Source organism: Gorilla gorilla, chromosome 1 (genome assembly GCF_029281585.2).
Source record: "Gorilla gorilla gorilla isolate KB3781 chromosome 1, NHGRI_mGorGor1-v2.1_pri, whole genome shotgun sequence".
NCBI classification, from domain to species: domain Eukaryota; kingdom Metazoa; phylum Chordata; class Mammalia; order Primates; family Hominidae; genus Gorilla; species Gorilla gorilla.
The window spans coordinates 86,948,428-86,970,348 of record NC_073224.2 but is presented as its reverse complement, the minus strand read 5'-3'; the positions used below and the strand labels follow the sequence as shown (position 1 = coordinate 86,970,348).

At 37.7% G+C, this 21,921-nt stretch overlaps 2 protein-coding genes across 8 annotated transcripts in view; one reads left to right on the top strand and one right to left on the bottom strand.

Annotated features, from left to right (window-relative positions):
• Positions 1-761: 761 nt before the first annotated feature.
• On the bottom strand, positions 762-3,270 carry METTL18 (methyltransferase 18, RPL3 N3(tau)-histidine). 4 transcript variants are annotated; one of them, XM_063711030.1, is made up of 3 exons: positions 3,053-3,221; positions 2,486-2,647; positions 762-2,130 (listed from the first exon to the last, which is right to left on the bottom strand). In XM_063711030.1, exon 3 carries the CDS (start codon positions 1,926-1,928, stop codon positions 810-812), a length of 1,119 nt encoding a protein of 372 aa, XP_063567100.1. In that variant the 5' UTR covers positions 1,929-2,130; positions 2,486-2,647; positions 3,053-3,221; the 3' UTR covers positions 762-809. The 4 variants fall into 4 exon arrangements, with proteins under 4 accessions (XP_063567100.1, XP_063567101.1, XP_063567102.1 ...); XM_063711031.1 differs by having other exon boundaries at positions 3,108-3,154; XM_063711032.1 differs by lacking the exon at positions 2,486-2,647 and having other exon boundaries at positions 3,108-3,270.
• Positions 3,251-21,921, top strand: part of FIRRM (FIGNL1 interacting regulator of recombination and mitosis) — a 57,550-nt gene continuing 38,879 nt past the window's right edge. The window contains exons 1-8 of one of the 4 annotated variants that reach the window (XM_055365764.2): positions 3,251-3,451; positions 7,151-7,190; positions 9,115-9,203; positions 10,861-10,965; positions 11,410-11,550; positions 12,316-12,481; positions 14,245-14,329; positions 16,024-16,162. In XM_055365764.2, the coding sequence (XP_055221739.2) occupies positions 3,341-3,451; positions 7,151-7,190; positions 9,115-9,203; positions 10,861-10,965; positions 11,410-11,550; positions 12,316-12,481; positions 14,245-14,329; positions 16,024-16,162 (876 nt within the window). In that variant the 5' untranslated portion in view covers positions 3,251-3,340. Of the gene's footprint in view, positions 3,452-7,150; positions 7,191-9,114; positions 9,204-10,860; positions 10,966-11,409; positions 11,551-12,315; positions 12,482-14,244; positions 14,330-16,023; positions 16,163-21,921 lie in introns of those variants that run through there. The other 3 variants (XR_010135438.1, XM_063711001.1, XM_055365781.2) reach the window with 3 other exon arrangements.

The window sequence follows — 21,921 nt, the reverse complement described above, 5'->3', positions numbered from 1 at the left end:
ACTTCCAAGAGAGAAAAAAATGCTGTCAGTTTTACTGTTCTTATAGAGAGCAAGGCAGATCCCAATTCCCAATGTGGTAACATGTGAAAATTTTTGCATTTGAATCAACAAAACACTTTCTCCTTTCTTTCCTACTATTTAGCAACTGGTAAGTCTATACTCCCCCAAATCTGGAATTCTCCTTTCTTATTCTTTTTCCTCCTACCAAGACCGCAGGATCTTTTACTTGGCTATAAGGGGTAAACCTGAAGTAGTACAAGTTCTCTGTATTACTTTTATACTGTCACAGATTCCCTTTGTTTCCTCATCTCCATGTGAATTTAGTTAAATTCTCACCATTCTGATCCTTACTATACAAGGTAAATGAATATAAAAACAAAATGAAACAAAAACCTCTTCCTATTTACATAAGGCCCCAACCTAACATTTAGTGATATATATTAATGTGAACAAGGAACTAACGAAGACTGGGAAGAAATTCACAGACTTGAGAGAAGAAATGGCAGGATTTCCTGGGAACAATTTCATGTAACGTCAAAGGTGGTAAAACGTCAAATAGAATGAAGATGGAGAATACCGGATTTTCTTACAAAATGATTTCCCAGGAGATCTCATCAAATGCACAAGGATACCTTCTAAGTTTCACCTAGTGAGTACAAGATTGGTAACATAGCTCACTTATGATTTGGATAAACAAAACTAAACAAACAACATCAAAATTTCAGAAAAAATAATAGCAAAACAGAAATCAAACACTCAAATTTTTGGTCCTTCTGTTTATTTCATTTTGGATACTCAGTGAACGTTAATTAACCAGGAGACTTAAAAGTTATTTCAATTATGAACCTCTTCAATCCTTCATCAATTATTTTGAGTATTCTGGTCTTAAAAACATCTCTTTCTTCTACAAACTTCTGAAAGAGATGAACACCTCCACCTACACCAAAATAATGTGCTTTGCTGGCCAAAAGTATACGTCCATTTTTACTTAACAGTCTAAGGAAAGTCTGGTGCAAATTACTATAATAATCTGGGTTGTAAATGGTTTCTGAGGTGAGAATGAGATCATATTTTACAAAAAGTTTTTCACTGCTTAGTACAAGCTTACAAAACTCAGACCACTCACCAGAAAAAAATCGGCATTTATATAGTTGTGTTACTTTTGGTTTCCTGCATCTTTTCACATCTGGCTCATTTACATCATTTTCTTCATCTTCCAAAGTGGAGTTAGCTACTACATTAGGTAAGGTTACTTCATCAATCACCATACTGTTATAATCTTGAAAGTGAATTTCTTTGGCCCCTCCCTTGAATGCAGTTATACCCAGTAAACCTGATCCACAACCGAGATCCAAGACTTTTTTCCCAGCAAATTTCACTTTGGCCTTTGTGAAATGAGCCAGGAGGTCAAAGGTACATTCCCAGATTTTTAAGCCTCCCTCATAAACACCTGTAATCAGATCAGAGTGAGAAGAAAAGCTTTTTGAAACTATGTTTTCTCCAGGGAAGTTCTCTTTCAACAAGATGGTTTTCACTACTGATAACTTAACATGCTGGAAACCTGGTAATGTTTCTATGACTTTATTTTCTAACATCTTCTTTAAATCTTTAGGCATAGCATGCTCTTTGGCAGCTCTCAAGGAGGGCTGTTTTCCATGTGGCTCCCAGTTCCTTGAACTGCTGGCTGCACTGAGTGGACTGTCTGTGTCTTGAGAGGGAGCTGCATTTTCCATTGACTTATGTTCCCACAAGTGATCCTGAGGCAAGTCAAATTGTTCTGCAGAACATTTTCTGTCCCTCTCTTCTCCTTTTTGACTTTCTGAGACTGACAGCTCTTTTGAGGAATCCAGGGTCAAAGCTCCATCTCTAATGGGTGTTAATTCATTTTCCAGATGGTCTTCTATAGTGAAATTAAACTGAAAGGTCATCCTCTTATTAAATGCACACAATCTTTAAATTCAGATTCTTCAACTTCTGGATAGAATTTGATGATACACACAAATCTGCCTCAATTATTCAATTAGTTTTGTTGGGCCCAATTTCTCTTTAGCAGCTTATACATGGTAACAAATATTTAGAGATATTTCCAAATGACTTTTTAGACGTCTTTGGTCCTCTTTCCAAGCAGCTCTGGAAAGAAAAAAAAAGAAAAGATAGAAAATGATGATTAAAGCAAAATGGCACATTTCACTAAAGTGTAATATTAAACAGCCACCCGCACCCCTCCCCGTCCCACCATACAGCTGCCTTTTCTTAAAAAGTTGTGGGGAAGAGAGAGAGAGATAAGAGATTTGGACACCCATACACAGCTTAAGGGTTCAAAAGTGGGAGAAGGAAATCAACTATAAAAACAAACAGAAGAACAACAGCAGCAGCAACCACCACCAGTACCACCTGGACAAACATAAAGTCCAAGATATTCAGACAGGACAGCCTAGCTACTTGCTGTCTTTCAGCTGTCTTGATTGTGTCCAACCATACTCACCCCCTAAGCTTCCAGAATAACTTCACTTCTGTCTTTTACAGAAGAGGTGCAGTATTTTATTTTGGTAAGTCAGCGTCCCTTTAAAAACATGCATAGGTATGGCCTGGTGTGTGTAAATTCATTCAAGACTTCACTCCAAACATTTAGTCGAGAACAGCAGCCCTAAGTGTATGGAAGTGGGGGTAATTTGGCAATAATTAGTAAAGACTAATTTGGTGGCAGAGCAAACGCAAACTAGGGCACTGCAGTAGTTTGGAGAGACCTGTAGAAATAAGAAGCAACTTTATTGAGAATCTTCTATCTACTGCGCTAGACACTATACCATCTGCCTCAATTTTCACAGTTCTGGCAAGTGGGATCTTTGTTCCCTTTATACAAGATTTACAATTTAGGGGAGAGGCGGGTCACTCAGTCCCGCGGCTAGGAACGCGCCTCTTTTCTCTCCCATCACGCTGCAAGGCTTGGAGTCACTTCCGGCTGCAGGTCCCGGAACAAATCCGACCCCAGAAGTGGGGACTTCTGGCCCTCACCTCCCCATTTGAATGTAATGTTTACAGTGATCCAGACCTGGGGATGCTTGCTTCCCGACGTGTCCTGGGATCGCGCTTCTGAAAAAGCTCACCTCATGACGCCTCCTCCGGACCTAAATCGCGCACCAGTGAGTCGAGTCCTCCAGGGGCTAGAGAAGCCCGACTTTCTTTCCGGCCTTGAGGGACCCGGGCTCACCAAGAAACCAGCCGCCCTCCTCTCTATGGTTTTGGAGCCGGCGGAGAGCGCGCAAGGGTTGGCGGGACTGCGAGTTTCCGGTCTGGGCTTTGGCGGGTCTGGTTTGAAGCTCTCCTGTTTGACGAAAGTATGTCTCAGGAAGGTGCGGTCCCAGCTAGCGCGGTTCCCCTGGAAGAATTAAGTAGCTGGCCAGAGGAGCTATGCCGCCGGGAACTGCCGTCCGTCCTGCCCCGACTCCTCATATCCTTCCTTGGTTGTCACTTCTACCTAGAGAAGGGTGTGGGCGGGTCGCGGACCTTTCTCTTCTGTCCCTTCAGACCCACCGCCAGGCTCGGTTATATTACCGCGGCCTGAATCCCCTCTTTTCTTTGTCAATGAGTGGGATGAAAAGTGAGGGACTGGAGGGGAAGCGACTACCGTGGTAGATTTAAGTAAGGCTTTGGCCCTGGAAAGGCTCGCGGACGTGTTCTGACCCAAGGTTTTAGCAGTGGATGTGGCGTTTTCTTCCATTCCTTCTTTGAGTTTTTCTGTACTCGTTGCTTGCAATTAAGTGTAAATACTTTTGCTAGTGGATAATGGGGGAGGCAAGGACTGAGACCTGCGGTATGAGGATAGCTCTGGCTCTTAATAGTTTGAGGTAAAGCGAGATACTCTGAGCTTTTGTCTCCCGTAAAAGGTGGTGAATATGAATAAGGGCTTTCTTAGCGTTGTAAGAATTAAAGGACATAGTTTTGTGGTGTGAAATCTTTAAAAGATGTTCAGTAAATAAAAATGATTTTCCTCCTTCCCCTCTCAGACCTCTTTTTCTTCTTTCTTTCTTTTTTTTTTTTGACAATTTCTCACTCCTCTCACCCAGGCTGGAGTCTTTCTGAAAGAGTTGCTTCCGCTTGTTGTTGGCTTTCAACTGTTGGATTTGAGGCGCTTAGCGCCTTCTTCGTCCGGGTGCAGCACATTCTTGATTGGTCTCATGCCTTTGTGGTTGTAAATGTGCCTGGAATCCTAGCCTTTCATGGTAAACCATATGTATATGTATCTTTTTCACAACATTTGAGCCCAGCTTTGTACAATTACACTCAAAAGAAAAAAAGTAACCTTCACTTGAGAGAATCTCAATACTGCACAAATATTGTCCAGCTAAAGCCCTATGTAATCACATGGAAGTCATTCACCTAGGCATTAGCAAAATCTCAGAAGGTGCCAAAGCCCCCTTTTTTAGTTTTTGTGTAGATACAGAATTGCCGTCTTCAAGGAGTTTCAACTTGAAAACAAATAGCCACCCTCAAAACATTCAAAAACACTTAAACTGCATGCATAATGTGTGTGAGACATGGTGTTAGGCTTTGGGAGAACAGAGACACGGAACGTGATTCCTCTTCTTCCCCACAAGCTTATAGAGAGACTTCATTAAGTTGAAAGTCAACATTCCCACCTAGCTTTGCACTGCAAACGACATATTCAAAAAAGCCCAAACTTCTCTAGTTTTCTTCATCTGAGTAAATGGTTTCACAAACTGAAACCTTGAATCCTCTGTCTCTCACACACCCGATCAGTAAGTTCTATTGTTTCTGATTCCAAACTATGTCTTGAATCAGTCCGTTTATCTCCATCCTCATTGCTACCACTCTGATTCCAAACCCTTATCACCTCTCACTTGGAGTATTAATAGTTTCCTTGTTTCTACTCATGATTCATTATTCCAAAAAAGTTAAGAGGGGAAAAACAGATCTCGTCATTTCCCTTTTTAAACCACTTTACCTTCAAGGTTCCAGGTGATCTAAGCCTTGCCCTTCTCTCATACCTAGTTAATTAACTACACTCTGTTCATGAATACATTAGGCTCACCTACCTCAAGATCTTTTTGCTCAGCCTGATTTGTTCTCTCAGCCTTTTGCATATTTCATGTTTATGTCTTGGCCCAAATGTCACTTCCTTAGAGGGGCTTTTTCAGAGCCTTCAATCTTAGGCAGTTCCCCCCGAACGCAGTCTTACACTTGTATCACATTGGCCTGTTCAGTTTTCTAAAAAGCACATTACCATTAAAAGAAATGCTCTTATTTGCTTTGTATATTTTCCACTTCTACACATTATGTTGCAAAGTTCATAAAGGCAGGATGTTGATTTTCTTCACAGCGTTACCCTCAGCACCTAGAACAGTGCCTGACACATAGTAAGCATTCATTAAAGGGCTAAAAATATTTCATGTTTTAAAAATACTTGGGAGTCTAATTAGACAATACTTTTTTTCAGCTTATGGTAGTATTTTAGCTTCACTATTTTAACAAATGAAAAATTTGCAATAAATCTACAATGCCATTACCCCCCAAAATCATTTTCATGTTTTGCATTTTACGTATTATTTTCCAGGCCTTACCTGCATGTCTGCATAATCATAACTGACTAATTTTGGAACAGCTGGTAATTATTTGAGCTTTACTGAAATTTTTTCATGAGGCCAATTCTACCCTACTGAACTCAAATTTGAGTTAATGATGACCTCATTTTGATTGCTGCTGTAAAAAATAAGATTTCAGAAGAGGAATGAATTCTTGTATTACTGTGGTAGGACTATGAGTTTTTTTTTTTTTTTTTTTTTTTTTTTGAGACGGAGTCCCACCCTGTCACCCAGGCTGGAGTGCAGTGGTGCGATCTCAGCTCACAGTAACCAGGTTCAAGCGATTCTCCTTCCTCAGCCTCCCGAGTAGCTGAGATTACAGGCACGTGCCACCATGCCCGGCTAATTTTTTGTATCTTTAGTAGAGATGGTTTCACCATGTTGGCCAGGCTGGTCTCGAACTCCTGACCTCGTGATCCGCCTGCCTCAGCCTCCCAAAGTGCTGGGACTACAGGCGTGAGCCACCATGCCCGGCCGGGTTATTCATTTTTCTTATTGACATTCTTTGATGATTCTTACGGTGTTGTTACAGTAAAACATTTCTAACAATTATTCTAACAATTATTCTTGGTGTATATGAAGAATTTATTGTCGTGTATTTGTAAACTGCTATGTGCAGAACAATTTCAGTCAAAGTTGGTAAGATAGGTATGTAAGTAATATGAAAATAAGATAGAAGGTGATGAGTGACTTAGGTATAAATTAAGTACAATAGAAATGTTGAGGAAAGAAAAATTTCTTGTAATAGAAATCGGAAGTACAAACTGGGCATGGTGGTGTGCATCTCTAATCCCAGCTCCTTGAGAGGCTGGTATGGGAGGATCACTTTAGCCCAGGAGCTTGAGGCTGCAGTGAGGTGTGATCATGTCACCGCACTCCATCCTGGGTGACAGCAAGACCGTCTCTTTTTTTTTTTTTTTTTGAGACGGAGTCTCGCCTATGCTGGAGTGCAATGGCGCGATCTTGGCTCACTGCAACCTCTGCCTCCCAGTTTCAAGTGATTCTCCTGCCTCAGCCTCCTGAGCAGCAGGGATTACAGGTGTGCGCCACCATGCCCAACTAATTATTTTGTATTTTAAGTAGAGACGGGTTCTCACCATATTGGTCAGGCTGGTCTCGAACTCCTGACCTCTTGTTCTGCCCATCTAGGTCTCCCAAAGTGCTGGGATTACAGGTGTGAGCCACCCCACCTGGCCCCGAGCGAGACCCTCTCTCTAAAAAAAATAAATAAATAAATCATAAACCTGTGGATTATTGTAGCATTGTTTCTCATCTGTCAAAAATATTTCATGACTATGCATAGTTTGAAAAGGCAAGTTTGTCCCTGGGCAATTTTCAAAATATTTCTTTAATGTGTTTTCACAATACTGTTTACCTAATAAATCTTAAGTTTTTAAAAGCAAAATTAAGCCAGTAATTTGAGTCCAATTCCAATCTCTTATGGGTCATTGCTTAAATTTCAAAAGGGTTTTATTTTTTTTTTAGGTTTGTTCTGAGTAATGAATACCCTATTACTATGATACTAGTATCTTCCTTAATTATCCTACTCATTGTCTCAACATTCTGACAGTTGGATTGAGCATATTCGTAAGTAAAATTGTTTTAACTGTATGATGTACTTTGATGTTAAGGTTCGAGTCCCCACATACCTCGGTAGATGTGTCCTTACAGTTTTGTATTCCCTTGGAATGTAACTGTTCTCTGTGTTACAGCCTTTATAACCTTCAGTTACTTGAAATGAACAAATTCGTTCAAATTCCAGCACTTAAAAGTTTTAAATTACATTTTGGATAAATACCAAAGTGTTTTGTTGATGATGTATGTATAAACAAATTGTAAATATTAAATGTTAGTTGTTATGATTAGACCTATATAAAACATGATATGCAGTCTACTGAATAACTATCAGCCTCTAACATGTTTAGTGTCATTTAGAAAATGCTTTCTAAATTGCCAAAAGCTGATTGTCTAGGTGATAACAAATTTATCATTTGGAGGAAGTTGACTTTCTCATTTTCATGTCTTCATCAGTCTTACTTGATGAGATTCATTCTTCTAGTCAGAAGAGAGTTTAGACTGCTCAGTTTACTCATATTTTGAGTTAGCTTTTCTATTTAGAGTTCACTTGGTTGTGGAATATTCATTTATAATTTGAATCTACGTTGTGTAATGGGACCTAATTTTTTTTTCCTTTGTTTTTGTTGGAGTCTCGTTTTGTCACCCAGGTTGGAGTGCAGTGGCGTGATCTTTGCTCACTGCAACCTCCACCTTCCAGGTTCAGGTGATTCTCCTGCCTCAGTCTCCCAAGTAGCTGGGATTACAGGCATGCTTCACCACACCTGGCTAATTTTTGTATTTTTAGTAGAGATGGGGTTTCACCATGTTGGCCAGGCTGGTCTCAAAACTCCTGAGCTCAAGTGATCCTCCTGCCTTGGCCTCCATAAGTGCTGGGATTACAGGCGTGAGCCACTGAGCGTGGCCCCAGAGTTTGTTTTGTTTTGTTTTCAAGACAAGATCTCACTCTGTTGCCCAGGCTGGAGAGCAGTAGTGTGATCATAGCTCACTGCAGCCTGAACTCCTGGGTTCAAGCTATTCTCCTGCCTCCATCTTCTAAAGTGCTGGGATTACAGGTCTGAGCCATGATGCTTGGCCTATGTTTTTGTTTGTTTGTTTTGGGGGACAGGGTCTTGCTTTGTCACCAAAACTGGAGTGTAGTGGTGCGAACATAGCTAGCTCACTGCAGCCTCCATCTCCCAGGCTCAAGCAATCCTCTCACCTCAGCCTTCCAAGTAGCTGAGACCGCAGGTGCGTGCTACCATGCGTGGCTAATTTTCTATTTATATATTTATTTTTTGGTAGACATGAGGTCTTGTCATGTTTCCCAGGTGGTCTTTAACTCCTGGGCTCAGGCAATCCTCCCGCCTCAGCCACCCAAAGTGTTGGGATTACAGGCGTGAGCCACCATGCGTGGCATAAATTTTTTTAAGTAAATTTTTTTTTATCTTGAGTATAGAAGTGATTCATGTTCATTGTGGAAAATATGAAACATATAGAAAAACAGAAAAGATTACAAAACATCTAATCTGAAATGGTTAAGATTTTGATGAGAATAGTCTCATCTCATTTCCGTATATTCCTGCCAGCATATCCATCATTCTTTGTACATGTTTATCTACATTAAAATTCGTGTTATATTTTGGAAACTTTTTGTTTAACTACATTGTGAACATTTTTCATGTTTTAAAATGTCATTTTAATGATGGCAGATCCTATTCAATAGATGTACACACACCTATTTAACTGGTCCACAATTGTTGGATATGTAGGTCGTTTCCTTTCTCTTTTTTTTTTTTTTTTTTGGCTACTACTTAATAGTTTCTCTATATAGAATGTGGTATTTTGAAAGTGTATCAAGCTTTAGATTGGTAGTATTCTTGCATTTAATAAAGGGCAGTGGCCTTTGTTGACTGACGTGACAATATTTTTATAAAATTTGTTATTTGCTTTACAGAAATTTTGAAAATTATTGTAGAAATGTTTTTACCTCATATGAACCACCTGACACTGGAACAGACTTTCTTTTCACAAGTGTTACCAAAGGTATAATACTATTACCTGAAAATACATGTTATAAGGAATCTAGCCTCAGTCTTAGATGATTTATTATTAATTATGGCTCTGTTTTTCTAATATATCAAATATATTCAAAATAAAAATAAGGAGTAAGTAGATCTCATGTGAGACTATAATGGTGTTAGTGTGATCATTAGGCAGTTAAAAACTGTTATAGGCTGGGCACGGTGGCTCATGCCTGTAATCCCAGCACTCTGAGAGGCTGAGGTGGGCAGATCATCTGAGGTCAGGAGTTCGAGACCACCCATGGTCAACATGATGAAACCTCGTCTCTACTAAAAATACAAAAAATTAGCTGGACGTGGTGGCGGGTGCCTGTAATCCCAGCTACTTGGGAGGCTGAGACAGGAGAATTGCTTGAGCCTGGGAGGCGGAGGTTGCATTGAGTCAAGATCGTGCCATTGCACTCCAGCCTGGGCAATAAGAGCGATGCTCCGTCTCAAAAAACAAACAAACAAACAAACAAACAAACAAAAAAACTTGTATTTTCAGATTGTGTGGTTCTTTTACTAACTGAATTTAAATTATTTGTAGTCAATTTTAAATGCTCTTGTATTTTAAAGCCACTGTACTCCAGCCTGGGTGACAGAGTGAAACCCTTAATTCAAAAAAAAAAAAAAGGAAAAGCTGGAATATTGGCAAAATCAAGTAACTAAGAGAAAACATTAAATTCACAGAATACGTTATTACATTTTAGATATATGTGGTATATGTTTTCTCTGAAAAGCACAAGCATACCTTTTTTGTTTTAAATGGAGGGAACTAAAGATACTTTGGTGCCAAAATGAAACATTATTTGTAATTAATCTCTTATTGAAATGGGTTTCTAACTTTAGCTTTGAATAGTAATCTTTCAGATTTCTTGTACTCATAGTCACTTGATGATTCTCTATCTGAAATATTTCTTAGAATTTGTTCTTGACCACCAGAAAAAGATTCAACTGTTACATAGATGAAAATGGATGTTGAGTGTTAACAGGCCTATGGGAAACAGTATTTTCTTTAGCTACATTGTATTGTTGACTGTGTTGCTATTCTTATAATGTTTAGGTCATTTAAATTGTTAGAAAGATCCAAGTATTAAGATCTAGGGTGGCTAACTTTTCACAGACAAAAAGCTTGTTTGTAAGGTCATTTACTATACCCTTAATTCAGGAAGGTTAGCTTGAATTGGGTCAAAAGGAAACTGGTTAGAAAATAAGTGAGTAGTGAATAGGCGATTCAGTGCAAATTCCTTCCAGAAAATACCCTTGTAAATGACTGTATGAATGTGGATTCTTCAAGACAGTCAAATTTATTGCGCAAAAGTAATACTTTTATTTTTTGCATCTCTAAAACATGAACTTTGAGTGATTTTTTAAAAAAATTGTTGCTATTAAATAGATTCAAACCATAGAAATGGAAAATAAATTTCTGTTTGGGGCTTTTGGGGGGATTATGTTGTAAAAATACTTTTTCTCTATATTTTGTGCTTAATTAGGTACAATTGTTAAGCTAGATGATAGCCCGTGGATGTTACTAGTGCAAAATCAAATTATCGTATTGTGTTTCCTCTGTAAAGTTTTGTCTTGTCTTTTCTAGTGATTTCTCTTATTCCTGTTTATTACTTGATTTGTTTTTACAGACTGTGAAATTATTTGATGACATGATGTATGAATTAACCAGTGAAGCCAGAGGACTGTCAAGCCAAAATTTGGAAATCCAGACCACTCTAAGGAATATTTTACAAGTAAGTCAAATGTATTAGAAAGCAGGAGAGAGAGGGAGCTTAAAGAATGTCAAAATTTTTATACTGATACTGATTAGCTATGTATTCTTATGTAATGGCCTAATGTTGGAATTAAATTTATAGAATTAAAGACGTGAATATGGAAACATGAATTCTGAATAATAAACTCTTATAAGAAGAGAAGTCATCAAGCTAGCTGACCCTACCTGTATTTTCAAGGGATATGTGTAGAACACCTGCCATGTGTTTTGAAGTTTGTGTTAGTATTCTAAATGGCTAGACAGTTGTTCCAGTATTTGTAGTTCTGATAGACTAAAGTTCTGTGAAAAGAGGAAGAGACTGTGTTTTGTTCACTGCTGTATTTGTAGCACCCAGCATGCTGACTAATACCTTTTCAGTGCACAAAAAATATATTCTAAGTGAAAGTTCCTTCCTTATTCACAGACAATGGTGCAGCTCTTAGGAGCTCTTACAGGATGTGTTCAGCATGTCTGTGCCACACAGGAATCCATCATTTTGGAAAATATTCAGAGTCTCCCCTCCTCAGTCCTTCATATAATTAAAAGCACATTTGTGCATTGTAAGGTGAGTAAAGGTCTAATTATACTTTGAATGGTATATAATCAATGTGCATAGGGGCTGAGTAAAATAATGTTTGTATAAGATTTTACATTTTAGTCTATATTATTGAAATAAACTTTTCCATAGAATAAAGAACATGTAAGTAAATAATTGTTGCAAAACAAGTGGTTTTAAGGAAGTGATTAAAAGTGGCTTTTTGGGGTTTTTTAGTTTTATCTTATTTCCCCTCTATAAAGAAAGAAGTTTTAAGAATTTGTGTTGAGACAGACACAGGGATCCTGAAATAGTTATGTCATGTTGCATTGATCAATATTCAATTACCATTATGATTAGATGTCAGAACTTCCTTTTATAAAGGGAAGTTAATCCTTATTTAGTCCATCTCTACATGCCAAAGGTAGCCTTGAGGCACAGAAGCTTGCCTAGAATTTATGGGGCACAGACAGTTTTAATATTGCTGTTTGTTGGGCGAATGAAAATCACTAGTTAATTAATACCTCTCTTTGCTGATAGGATGCTAAAAATGTCATGCACCTGGCCTAATGTGACCCTTTTTTAGTTCTGTATTTGCAAGATCATGGAAGTCAGAAATAATATTTTATACCTGCTTGCATCTCTTGAAGCACACTATATTTAATGGATGTTCACTAAACAATGAATGAATATGTGATTCAGTAAATTTATGATCTCTAATAGTATGAATTAAAGTAAATTTGGCTCTTGAGCTTTGATTTGTTTTTTCTCTCATTTTTATTTATCCGTAATCAGAATAGTGAATCTGTGTATTCTGGGTGTTTACACCTAGTTTCAGACCTTCTCCAGGCTCTTTTCAAGGAGGCCTATTCTCTTCAAAAGCAGTTAATGGAACTGCTGGACATGGTTTGCATGGACCCTTTAGTAGATGACAATGATGATATTTTGAATATGGTAATAGGTGAGTGAAGAAAACTTTCTGCTTAGTATATGGTGACTATAAATCATGTATCAATTAAAATTGTCTCTAATGATTCATGTTATTTTCTTATTAATTATGCATTAAAATTGATTTAAATCCTACCAAATAAATTTTTAATCTTTAAATTTGGAATTTGTAAAATTTATTTTGGGTACCTTAACCTAGATTTGCGTATTTAGTTACTGTAATTTCTCCACAATGATTAACTTATATAACTTTATAATCTCTGAGGTTGTCCATATTCAGAGACAATAACTTTCACATTTTTTTAACCATAACTGATATTGAGATGCAGTTTATATTTCCTTCCAGAATACATATAAATATGTGCATATGTGTATGTAAATATGTCTATTCTCATATACATATTATAATGAAATAACTCATTTTACATGTGATGCACTTTATACTAGTTTATTTTTATTTTATTTTATTTTTTTGAGACAGAGTCTCACTGTGTCACCCAGGCTGGAGTGCAGTGGCACAATCTCGGCTCACTGCAACCTCGCCTCCTGGACTCAAGCGATTCTCCTGCCTCAGCCTGATGAGTAGCTGGGATTATAGGCGTCCGCCACCACACCTGGCTAATTTTTGTGTTTTTAGTAGAGACAGGGTTTCACCGTGTTGGCCAGGCTGGTCTTGAACTCCTGACCTCAGGTAATCCACCTGCCTCAGCCTCCCAAAGTGCTGGGATTACAGGCATGAGCCACCGTGCCCGGCCAATACTAGTTTATTTTTAAAGAATTGCTGGTCGTAACACACTTCATTGATTTTATCACTCATTAATGGATTATGAACAAGAGTTTGAAAAACAATATAAAGGCGAAGTTTGCATTCAAAACTTTGGTATAAAGAGAGTAAGTTGGTTTTGTGCAGTGTATCAGGCACCTGTTGCTCTGCAACACACCACCTCATAATCTATTTATTCACTATTTATTTATTCATGATTCTGTGAGTCTGCAGTTTAGGGTGGGATGCCCTGAGACAACTTTCTCTGATCCACCTGGGGCACTAGCTCACCCATGTGACTTCAGTGACTTCATTCACATCTGGCTGTTGGCAGAGGCAGAAGTACTTGAGAAAGCCATATGCATCATCCAGCAGGCTCACCCCATCTCAGATACCTGATGCCAGTGGTTTCAGGGTTTCTAAGAGTAGCAAAAGTGTGAGCAGGTCGCTGTATGCTAGCACTTTTCAAGTTTCTGCTTGCCTTAATTTTATTATTGTCCCCCGGGCCACAGCAGGTCATAGCGTTTAGCCCAGAGTCATTGTGGAAAAGTGTGGATTCACAAAGGGCAGTCATTGTGGCCATTTTTATAAATAATCTACCACAGACTGAGTAAAAGCCTTGCATGAATACCATGGAAATTAATTTGAATTCTTCCTTTTTAGATTTTCTTTCCTTAGCAATTTGTTTTGTCATTTTGGATTAGAATTATATCTGTAGAATATTTCAGTTATAATAGGGTACAACTTTTATTCCACTGAACATCTTTAGTTTTATTTAGGTCATCTGGTAGGTATAAACTTCAGAAGTTAATATTCAATATTTATAAAAACCGTTAACAAGTGTGACACTTAAATAGTTTAAATAATTCTTTTGATACAACTGTTTCCAAATTGTGTTACGTATTTTAATTCAATCAAATGTTGAAATTGTTCAGTAGATAGTTTTAATTATAGGAGAAACTCACCCCCATGACATTTGGATGTCTTAAAAGTTCTGTTATCTTTCTTTGCAGTTATTCATTCTTTATTGGATATCTGCTCTGTTATTTCCAGTATGGACCATGCATTTCATGCCAATACTTGGAAGTTTATAATTAAGTAAGTTTGTTTGTTATTTTTTACTTTTTAAAAATGTTTTCCATATTCCCCAATCTTAATTATTCATGATTCTTTAGATTTGAAACATTTTGTGTGAATTTAATGTTCACTGACACTGCTGTCTGATAATCCAAATATTCTACATGTAGCTCTCAAGCCAAATTGGACTTCTTTACCCTGTGGCCTCTAAAATTAAAAAAAGTGTTCTTCCTAGTTAGCTAGTACTTCAGAAATAATGGGCCATGGGCCAGACTAGAACTTAACCACTTTTCTTCTGCTACTGTTGTTTAACCAGCTATCAAGTATCCTATTTCTAGGATTAGATAAATTGATAACTATAATTAAAACTGAATATAATCTTTTCATTAGGTACTTTTAAGTTGTTCATGCTTAATTCCATTTGTACAGTAATTTTAACTTTCTGAAACTGAAGCATTTTAAAGGGTCACCAGGGATAGTGCCTGTAGCATTCATCAGATTCTTAGGGGTGAGAGGAGATGTGGTTGAGATGTAAAAATGGTTAAGAATATCTACTTTATACACATACATAAAACATTAAAGGTCAGTGTATTTTCAGGTCTTAGGTGCTTTTCTTGTACTACCAGGACATTAAGTTGCCATTCAGTGGTTAAGAGTGTTGCCTAGGAGCTGTATCACATGTGCTTAAATCCATTCTTGAAATCATTTACTCCTTCTGAGCCCTTGGGCTATTTGGTTAATTTCTCTGAACGTTAGTTTGCTCATCTGAAAATGGAAATAATAATAGCAACTTCTTGACAGGGTTATAGTGAGAATTGAGTTCATCACTGTGAAATGCTTAGAAATGTGCATGACACATAGTTAATGCTCAAGGAATTAACCACATCACTATCATCATCACTGATTATCTTCCACTCTTACCCTCTTCCAGTTCATTTTCTACCCAGCAGAATGATCTTTTAAAAAGTAAATCAGATCATGTCACTCTGTTGCTTGAAGTCTATCCCATTTGACTAAGAATAACAACCTAATCCTCTGTGGATGCTGCCTCCTTCACCAGCCTGTCTCATGATGCTCTCCCTACTCTTAGTTCCTCAAACATACCAAACTCTCCTGTCCCAGAGTCTTTTTGTGGTTTTTCCATCTGCCTAGGATGCTTCTCTCTCCTATTGTGTACCTTGCTAACTCCTGCTTACTGTCTTTCAGTTCTCAGCTTAAGAGTTATATCTTCATGATAACATTCTTTGATATCCTTACCCTAAGAATAAGTTAGATTGATATCCTTACCCTAAGAATAAGTTAGATTAGGTCTCTCTATTGTAGCACCTTAGACTCTGTCATTTGACAAATCACAGCCCTAATTAATTATTCTTAAAATTATTTAACGTTCTCTCTCATGCTAGACCACAAGTTTCATGCAGGTAAGGCAGAGATTGTGTCCATTTGTTTGACCCCTTTGTCTCCAGGGCCTGGTTGAATGCCTTGTACATAGTAAGAATTCAATTAATATTTTACACAGAGAAAAAATTAGCAATTTATTTAAACAAATATAACTGCTTCAGAGGTAAACTGGGCACATCTTAGTTATATTATGTGATATATGATGCTTTTTGATTGTTTTTTTAAATGTTCTACAAGGTAGATATTGTTAGTGGTCCTAAGTTACTTGATGTGTTACTTGTGGTGATTGTATTCTTTTCTTTTTATTCATTTAGGCAGAGCCTTAAGCACCAGTCCATAATAAAAAGCCAGTTGAAACACAAAGATATAATTACTAGCTTGTGTGAAGACATTCTTTTCTCCTTCCATTCTTGTTTACAGTTAGCTGAGCAGATGACACAGTCAGATGCACAGGTAAAATTTGGGCTAATAGCATTTTAAACAGCAACTCTTATTTTCTTTGTCAGTTAGTAAATCTCATTTGAATGTCTGGGTCAGTCTATTTAAGAGGATTTTAATTTATTGCATTTGGGTGTTTTTTTTTGATCTGTGGGATTATTTATATCCCATAATTACTTTTCACCCAGAGCATTGTATTAGATTCCTAACTGCTGTCATTGCCTCTGGGGTCTACCTGGCTCCTTCTTTGCATTGTAACTGGTTGGTCACAGCATTCTTCTCAGAATCCTTTCATTCTTTTCTGCATGAGAACAAAAATTCTTTTGTTCATATTTATATAAGATCTGATATAGCTGCAATCAATCTTGCATTTTTTCTTCACCAACGCATTGCAACCTTTAGGGATACAAGTATGTTTGTGCATGTATATGTATGTATCAGTCTTTTAAATTTGATATAGTCATACATTTGTTTTTATTTTGAAAAGTTAGAGTGTTGAATTGGTATCCCATTTATGAAACATTATATTCTAAAAATTTGTAGTACGATTATTGGGAATTGTAATTCATTTTCCTGTAACACTGTTATACATAGTACCTTTTGCTTTCAGACTAGCCCTCAATTTTATTTAACTATAATAGTCCTAAATTATAAGATTAATAGTACTGAGGACCTAACAGTTATATGTAATTTGTTTTTTTTTTTTTTTTTTGAGATGGCGTCTCACTCTGTCACCCAAGCTGGAGTGCAGTGGTATGACCTTGGCTCACTGCAGCCTCTGCCTCACGGGTTCAAGGGATCGTTCTGCCTTAGCCTCCTGAGTAGCTGGGATTATAGGCGCCTGCCACCACGCCTGGCTAATTTTTTTAGTAGAGACGGGGTTTCGCCATGTTGGCCAGGCTGGTCTCGAACTCCTGACCTCAGGTGGTCCACCTGCCTTGGCCTCCCGAAGTGCTGGGATTACAGGTGTGAGCCACCGCGCCCAGCCTATATGTAATAATTTTAATGGGACCATGAATTGAATATTTCTTCTTTGAATAGCAATGACATAGCCCCTTCTATTGTACATCTGCAAGCTGATACAGGGAATTCCTTTGTACCTGCGCTCTTCCCTGCCAGTCAGCTATGGGGGTGAAAGTGTAGGGGTTCATCCAAGTCCTAAAACTGTAGCAACTCCTAGGGCAGGGCTGATCTGGAAGGACAGACCCTAGGGGAGGGTGGAACTTTAAAAAGAAGTTCTGAAGGTGGTAAGAAGGAAATGAGGAGTAGTGTTAGGAAGGGGCTAACTTTTTTCTTCTTGCTTCTCTTCTTTATCTCACCTGCCCCTCCCCTTATATCCCTTCTTCCTTTTTCCCTTTCCTTTTTTGTCCTCACTTCATTCGTGCATCCTTTCTGATTCCTCTTACCTTGCTAAAAGGAGAAGTTTGTTTGGGTATCCTATATCAATGGCAGGAAGGTTGTTTTCTTCTTTACCTTTATCCTATAGATTCATATTCTCAACCCCAACCTCCTCCTTTTTCAGTTTCCTTCTTGCTTCTCTTGACACCACAGAGTTTGCAGCTAGTACTTGGAGAGGAAAATTAAACAGAGATACTTGGACCAGGAGTAAGATGAAGAAAGCCTAAGCAACAGTATAGTCTATAGTGGCAAGAGAGAGTATGGGGGCTGCTTAGCCAGGGTGGCTGTACATAAAGTATATTTTCAGTTTATATAAACTGCTTATAGATGGAAATCAGAAAATTTAAATTCTCTTAACTGTCCAAGAAAATTCTCATTTTTTCAAATTTGGGACTGATAAATGTGACCAGTTCTGCTTACTGTCCATTGCCTGAAATGGAGCTTTGAGGTGGACTGTATAATTTCTTCAGTCTTAACTCCAAATTCTGATCAGCGACGCCCTCTGCTGTTCACTATTAATATTTATTTACCAATCAAAGTAAAGTATTGAAGTTTTCCTGGCAGTTTTCACTTTGTGTCTTAGTCCATTTAGGCTGCTATAACAAAATCCCTTAAACTGGGTAAGGGATTATAAATATTAGAAATTTATCTCTCACAGTTCTGGAAGCTGGGAAGCCCAATATGAAGGCACCAGTAGATTTGGTGTCTAACGAGGGTGCAAAGATGGCCCCTTGTTGCTGCATCCTCACTTAGTGCAAGGGGCAAGACAGCTCCCTTCAACCTCTTTTATAAGGGCACTTAAGTCATTCATGAGGGCAGAGCCCTCATGACTTAATCACTTCCCCAAAGGCCCCCACCTCTTAATAGTATCACATTGGGTGTTAGGTGTCTGGGAGGACACCAATCTTCAAGCCATATCATCTCACTTGGAAAAAAGTCAAAATAAAACCAGTAGATTTAATTAATATTACACTATTTATAGAAGCATGTGATGTATCATTCCTTGTATTAATTTCCTGGGGTTGCCGTAACAAGTTACCACAAACTAGGTGGCTTAAAATAATAGAATTTTATTCTCTCACATTTCTAGAGGCAGAAATTCACAGTGTGTCAATAGGGCCATGTTCTCTGGAAGGCTTTAGGGGAGAATATATTTCATATCTTTCTCTTAGCTTCTGGGTGTCACTGGCAATCCTTAGCTTACTTTGGCTTTCTGTGTCTTCACATCATCATTTTATAAGAACACCAGTGATAGTGATTAAGGGCATACCTTACTTTAATATGACCTCATCTTAACTAATTATGTCTTCAATAACCTTATTTCCAAATAAGGCCACATTCTGAAGTATTGGGAGTTAGAACTTAAAGCTTTTTGGGAGGGACACAGTTCAACTCATAACAACCCCTAAAATCGATATTTATTCTCAATTAAGTCTTGAAATTGTTTTCAAAAAGAGAATATTCTATTAGAGTTTTTAATGTATAGTTTTAACATATAGTTCTTTAGCCCCCAATTATTTAGTTTTTCTATAAACAGGGAAATTTATTTGTGTGGCCCTTAGAACTAATTTAATTTCCACTCTAATTCTTACTTATGTTTATATAATGCTTTTAGAAATTTGTATTATTCAGAAAATAAACATATACTATTATATCTGTTGCCTACACTTAGATTTTATTGCCTGCTACATTTAAATTTTATTAGTATTTTAATTGTTTTATTAAAGAAAGAATGTGCCTGTAATCTCAGCACTTTTGAGAGGCCAAGGCAGAAGGATTGCTTGAGCCCAGGAGTTTGAGACCAGACTGAGCAACACAGGGAGACCCCCATCTCTACAAAAAATAAGAAAATTCTCCAGGCCTCATGGCACATGCCTGTAGTTCTAGTTACTTGGGAGACTGGGGTGGGAGGATGCATTGAGCCCAGGAGATTGAGGCTGCAGTGAGCCATGATCAGGCCACTGTACTTCAGCTTGGACAACAGAGTGAGAGCTTGTCTAGATAGATAGATAGATAGATAGATAGATAGATAGATAGATAGATAGATAGATAGATAGATAAGATAGATGATAGATTAGATAGATAGATAGATAGATGATAGATAGATAGATAGATAGATAGATAGATAGATAGATAGATAGATAGATTAGATAGATAGAGCTTGGACTACAGAGAGCCTGTCTAGATAGATAGAAACAAAGAAAGAATGGTGCTCATATTTTAAAGCATTGAAAAATGGTCTTCCTTGCTTATATTACCCACACCTTCTTTGTTGGCATTAAGATGCAAACTTTGTTTTAAACAGTTGAGTAAATCAAAGATGGGACTGTTAAGTTATTTGTGTTATTTACCTGCTTTTTGAAAATGTAAAAATAAAACTCTAGGTTTAATTAGTAGTATGCTATTTAGTAATGAAGTAAAGCTAGAGGCTTCGAACAAATCTTGTGTAATTTCCTCTTGAATGAGAGAGAAAGTTTAAAGTAAGCAAACAAATAAGTTGTGTGTCATCACTCATTCAGTCATTTAACAAGTATTTCCAGAGTACTTATTCTGTGCCAGGAAATGTTGTAGGTGCCCTCAACAACTTAGAGTCTAGCCTGAGACACAAGTAAGTAGGTAATTATTATAGAATGGTATGATCTTTGGAGGACTGGGTATTGGCTGGCTCATGGGAGTACAAGATAGGTACCCAGTAATGAAGTCAGGAAAGGTTTCTTATGGTGATATGGTGACGTCTATGCTGATTATAAGGTCAGTGTAGAATAAACTTTGTGCTTTTAAATTTGCATAGCACTGTATTAGAGAGTTCATCTTCAAAATAATCGAAAAGGCTGAGTGTGGTGGCCCATGGCTGTAATCCCAGCACTTTGGGAGGCCGAGGTGGGCAGATTGCTTGAGCTAGGAGTTCGAGACCAGGCTGGCCAACATGGTGAAACCCCGTATCTACTAAAAATACAAAAATTAGCCAGGAGTGATGGTGTGCACCTGTAATGCCAGCTACTTGGGAGGCTGAGGCAGGAGGATCACTTGAACCCAGGAGGTGGAGGTTGAAGTAAGCCAAGGTCATGCCACTGCACTCCAGCCTGGGCAACAGAGTGAGACTCCATCTCAAAAAAAAAAAAATGATCAAAGAAAGGTGAATTTTCATCTACCCTATTTCTGCTGAGGAAAATGGACTATTTTCAAATATTTTTAATAAGGGTCAAAATGAGGGATCATATTCCATTAGTGAACCATCCAACTCTGTTTTGATTGGGTTTAATGAAGATTTTGCTGTATTGGAAAAGAAACATAGCCAATTAACATATAAGTTAAGATATGTTATTTTCATATGAAATAATTCACAAATTAAAGACAGTAATTTATTTGACCTAATTTTATGGCACTGTTTAAAGCTGTTTGGATTATAGTGTGTTATTATAAACTTGGGTGGTGGAACAACCAATATTTATTGAGCTAAGTTGCTTAAATGTCAGACACTGTTTAAATCTCACAATAATCCTGTATTAGCCTCATTATAGATGAGAAAACTGGGCCACAGAAAGGTTTAATAACTTTCCCCAGATCATGTAGTAGTTGTAGTAGGACCAGGACTTAAATCCAGGCAGATGAATCTATAGCCCTCCCTGCATACTATTGGCACTACCCACTGTTTTATCAATTTATAAATGTAATACGTGATCAGAAAACTCACACATATTACACAAGTATCTAACATGGAAGGTGAAATCCTATTTTCATCTACTAGAAAGAATCACAGGAAAGGTTTTGATTTATTTTGGGGGTGGTTTAACACATTTAAAAATAATGATAGGATTATGTTATCATTAGAGTCAATAGACAAATCTCTGAAAACAAAACGTTTTATTTGGGAGGAAGTAATTGCACTTTGGAGCATTCATGCAGACCAATTGTTTGGTATGTCCACAGAAAAAGGAGAAGGTTAGCGGTCTTATAAAAAAGGAGACATATTACATATAGCTCTTCAAGAAAGTCCATTGGCACTAGATTTGGGGAGCTGTCAAGCTCTGATTGGTGAGTGATGGCAGTGGGTAACACTGGTCTTAAAGTTGCACTAGTTTCTTTCAGTAGCCCTTAGATAAAACTGGTTTCCGGTTACAGCAGGCAGTTTCAGCAGCCAGGCCTACAGAGAATTACATTTTGGGAGAAATGTTTTGTGCCCTGAGTGCTTTTCCCCTAGGCCTGTTGACTCTGTTTTAGTTGGGTATGACAAGAATGAGTCAATTTTTGTAATTAATTTTTACATTATACAAATTGTTTACAATTTGATTTTTTACTTAACAGTTTATCCTTAGGGCTTTCTGTGTCCATGAAGATATATGTACCTGATTCTTATATGATTATACTATAAATTT

Excerpts from the sequence above, each read along its gene's own strand:
- METTL18 (XM_063711032.1), bottom strand. The coding sequence starts at position 1,928 with ATGACCTTTCAGTTTAATTTCACTATAGAAGACCATCTGGAAAATGAA.